General features: G+C 34.3%; 1 protein-coding gene across 1 annotated transcript; it reads left to right on the plus strand.

Moving 5' to 3' along the window:
* Positions 1–701: 701 nt before the first annotated feature.
* Positions 702–1715, plus strand: LOC104413861 (serine-rich coiled-coil domain-containing protein 2-like; the record flags this gene model as incomplete). Its single annotated transcript, XM_010024975.1, has 2 exons — positions 702–850; positions 1520–1715. Coding segments are annotated over exons 1-2 (345 nt in total), but the record flags the coding sequence as incomplete, so codon positions are not given.
* Positions 1716–4098: the final 2383 nt, after the last annotated feature.

A 4098-nucleotide genomic window follows, 5' to 3' on the forward strand; every position in this document is an offset into this window, starting at 1 on the left:
TTTTGGCTTTGTTTCTTGTGGTTTACAAGCTGTTGCCAAATACAGCTTTTGTTCCCTCAAGAAGTTTGTGGAATCTGCTTTGCTTTGCAGAAATTAGCGTTTTAAAAAGAGATTATTTTGTTTGCTTTTTTAAATCAGGCTTTCTGTCCAAGTAAGTAAAGATTAAATGTCTCTCAAGTTGGAAAAACTCCAAGATAAATAGGATGAGAGATATTTGTATTTTAAATAATGAAACTGTTCTGTTTGGAATGAAGTACTGGCCTTTTTCTAAAATGTCATCTTTCTCTGTTTTTGTTTGTACTTCTAAAAGGCCTGAAGATCTGTCAGTAAGAAAGAGAAAAATGTTACTCTTGGATTTTTTTTTTCTTCACCATAGCGCTACCTCCTGCAAATGATTTTCTACTTAAACCGGAAATGCTGTTAAGGTTGATTTCTGTAGTTTCTGCTACAGGTTACTGTTATTCTTGTTACAAGTTCATGTGCTGGTAGAAATGTGACATTGTTACAGAAATCTGCTTGACAGTTCTAAAATACATACATTTTTTGGATCAGCTTAAGAAAGTAAAACCCCACAGATTTTACACTGCATCTGTTACCAGCACATAGTAAATATTTTATTTACAAGGTCTTAGAAACAAATTTTACAGCTACCTTTTTTTTTTTTTTTTAACTTTATGCTCTCTGTAGAGGAATGTGAAAATATGAGCCGTTATGATAGACAAGACAGAAATGCTAGGCAGCATCAGGAAGGATTCTGGAAAAGAGCACCACAGCAGCGATGGAATACGCAGGATCACTATCATCTTGGCCATACTGATCACTATATCCATGGTAAAAATGATTTAAACAGGTAAAGAACTTCACTTTTATTCCAAATAATTAAAATACTGTTATGAGAAATCTGTTTTGGCACTAATGAGTCTCAAGTGATACTGACTACAACACATTTTCAGAATAGTTATGTCTGTAAATGCATGTCTGAGTGGGAGCATCATTGAGATTTATAACAATTTCTTTTCAAACTTTTTGTTTCTGTCAAGGTTTTTAATCCAAGTATATGTTACTTGTGTTTATCTGGTATTATAAATGCTTAACTAAATTATCACATGTTCCATGGAAAAGCATTACACTGTCTTATTACTTGAATTTTGTAAGTTTGGAGAGCTTTTTACTTATTCATGTGCTTTGAAATTAAATATAATCTATAGTTCTTACAGGCTAGCTTGAATGACAGTTTATAGCAACATTTTCTAGGGTACTGGAGTTAGTAGTCCCCAAGAGTTGTGTGCAGGGTGGGGGAAGAAAGCCCAGCATTGAAGTGAAATAGCATTGGCATTTTCTAATTTATTTTCTGCTGTATGGCATGGTATGTGAGTATGGCCCATGTTACATAACACTTTATTGTTTACTAAATGCTGTCTAGCTCTAGTTTGCAGCCACTGTAGTTTTAATATTTATTTATCTATCTATCTATTTATTTATTTATCTATTTATTTATCTATTTATTTATTTATTTAAGGGGATCAAACTACTTAGAGTCTCCTGTGGGTCACTTTGAAAGCTATGGAGCACCAAATTTTTACCAGGCTCCTAGACAGATGGTGGGCTTACCAGAGAATACTGTGATGCTTGATGAAATGACCCTTCGACACATGGTCCAAGACTGCACAGCTGTAAAAACTCAGTTATTGAAACTGAAGAGATTGTTGCACCAGGTGAGGTGTTTAAATGGAACAAAACTGGTGAAGTATATTGGAGAGTGAGCCTAGATGAGCTAATGTTCTGTTCAGGCTTACTAGTCTATTGTCATTTCTGTTATACATTGAATTACAGTGTTCAAGAAAATGTGCACTTGTTACTTTTTCTGCTTTTTAATGACTGCAAAAAATATTAAATATTGTATTGTTATTCTGCTTCTCTGAGGAAATAATTCTAAGTAAAAGAAAAATATCAGTGGATGTCAAGACAAGCTTTTATTTACATAAAATCTTATATCCTTAATAAGATCCTAAAAAGCTGGGAGTAAAAAAAATAATTTAAAAAAATACTGAAGTCAATCCCATTGATCAAACTTGCATTCCACAAGTCAATGCTAATTTGTTTTTCTTACTCTTTTCATCTTCTTTGTGTGTTTTGACAAGAAGCTTAGCAAATCCTACAGGGTCATCTCTATTGGAAGTGCTCAAATTCAGCCTTTCTAGTGTATGAAATCACTGACTTGTTACAAGCTTTTGAGGAGCCTTTTCATTTCACCTCAAAACTTGGCAAATTGTGGGGGCTGGTAAACTGCTGGATGACTCCACAGAAGTATGGCATTTTCAGCTACAAAAATTGCTTAGCTATTAAAAAAAAAAAAGTCTGAGACATTTTGGAGTTGTATACAAATTAGCATTGAGAAGTATCTGTATGATGTTCTTTTTAACACTAGATATACTTCTGTTCTTTTCTAACAGGATATCATAGTGGAAATAAGTTTGTGCCCTAAAAGATACTAAAACAAAACAGCAAAACAAAAAGCAAATCAACCTTGAGGCTACTTAAAGGGTATGACTGTGCCTATTAGAAATGTGGCCATTTGTTTCCTGTAGCAACCGAGAATACTGGAGATGTTTTTCCACTGACAAAATCAGAAATGCAACTGGAACAAAAATAATGTAGTGTCAAAAGAGGAAGGGTGTGTTCTTAGAACCTAATGTCTCAGTAGTGGACAGCATGAACTGAGCCTTCTAACAGCCTTACGTTGACAATTAGTACATGAGATAGCAGTGAACTTTTTATCCAGAGCTTTAACACAAGCACAGTTGAACAACTAGATAGATGATCTGTCCATGTGTAGCTCATTATGTAAAGGTGTGCATGGTACAGCACATGTTACAGCACATGCACAAATAATGTGTTGCGTGTAGAATGTTGAATTTTAAATCTCAGTCTAGTTTATAATAGCCAGATTTCTGTAAAGGTTACAGGACACAAACCTTGCCTCAAGTAGCTCAGATTAGGCTTTTTAAAAAAAACCCTTTATATTGCAGAAGAAACTGTTACCTCCCAAGATGCATGTTCTTCAGACTTTACTGCTTCTCTTGTCAAAAGCTTGATCTTCTCCCCCTCCCTCCCTGTAATAGTGAGTTTTGTAACAACAATTATTACTCTTCCCTTCAAACTTTATCAAGCATATTTCTCTATATTTTCCTGACCTAAATGTCCCCTCTCTTGTTTTGCCGCTTCCAAAACTCATCATTGGACTTTGGAATGTTTATTCTACTCTCATGTGTACTTTTTAATGTGTTATATTTTTACAGTTATAGCTTTTAGCAAGATTAATTAGTTTGGATAGGTAGAAATAGAGCTGTAGTCAGGTCTTAGGCATGAGGGTTCACAGGAGCACTTATAGTAAGATCATAAGATACAGTAATTAAAAACAATTTTATACAATTATCTAATCAACTGTATTGTGGCTTACTGTAGAGCATAGCATGTAATGAATATATGCCTAGCAGACTCCTAGGGAAACTTAATGTGCGTTACTGGATTCATTGCTGTAACTGTATATAAATTATTTTGAATATTGCTAGCAACATAGCTGCAACAGCATGGGTTTGGTGTTGTGTTCCCAGTTCTGCCTGGAAAAATAAGTAGTTATTTGAGTAGTCTAGCCTTTTCTGAACTCTGTGTGACCAGGATAACAATGCCAGCAGTACACATACTCTGTGTGCTTACTCCTCACATACTGCCCTCTTTCTGTATCTTCAAGCAGTGAAACCAGGAATAGGTGTTTCATCTCATGCAGAGGTTTTTAAAATTTTTGCTGTAGTAAGTATAACCTTCTCTGACAGTGCAGTAATGTTCATTCTGTAGGAGTCGGTATAAAAACATACATTCTTTTTTGTACTAAATGCAGTTTTAATTATTTACAGGAAGATGCTAAACTACTGGTGAATGTTCTCAGTTAATATTTAACTGGAGCACCAACTTTGTATTGTAAAAAGAAAATGCTTTTGAAGTCTAACTCTAGTAATAATTGACATCTAAATGTTAATGCCTGTTAAACATTGACTGAGGTACTTAATTTGCATACTTAATAGAAATAAGTTTTCTTCC

This window comes from Nestor notabilis, unplaced genomic scaffold, assembly GCF_000696875.1.
Source record: "Nestor notabilis isolate BGI_N333 unplaced genomic scaffold, ASM69687v1 scaffold30970, whole genome shotgun sequence".
In the NCBI taxonomy this organism is placed as follows: Eukaryota; Metazoa; Chordata; class Aves; order Psittaciformes; family Psittacidae; genus Nestor; species Nestor notabilis.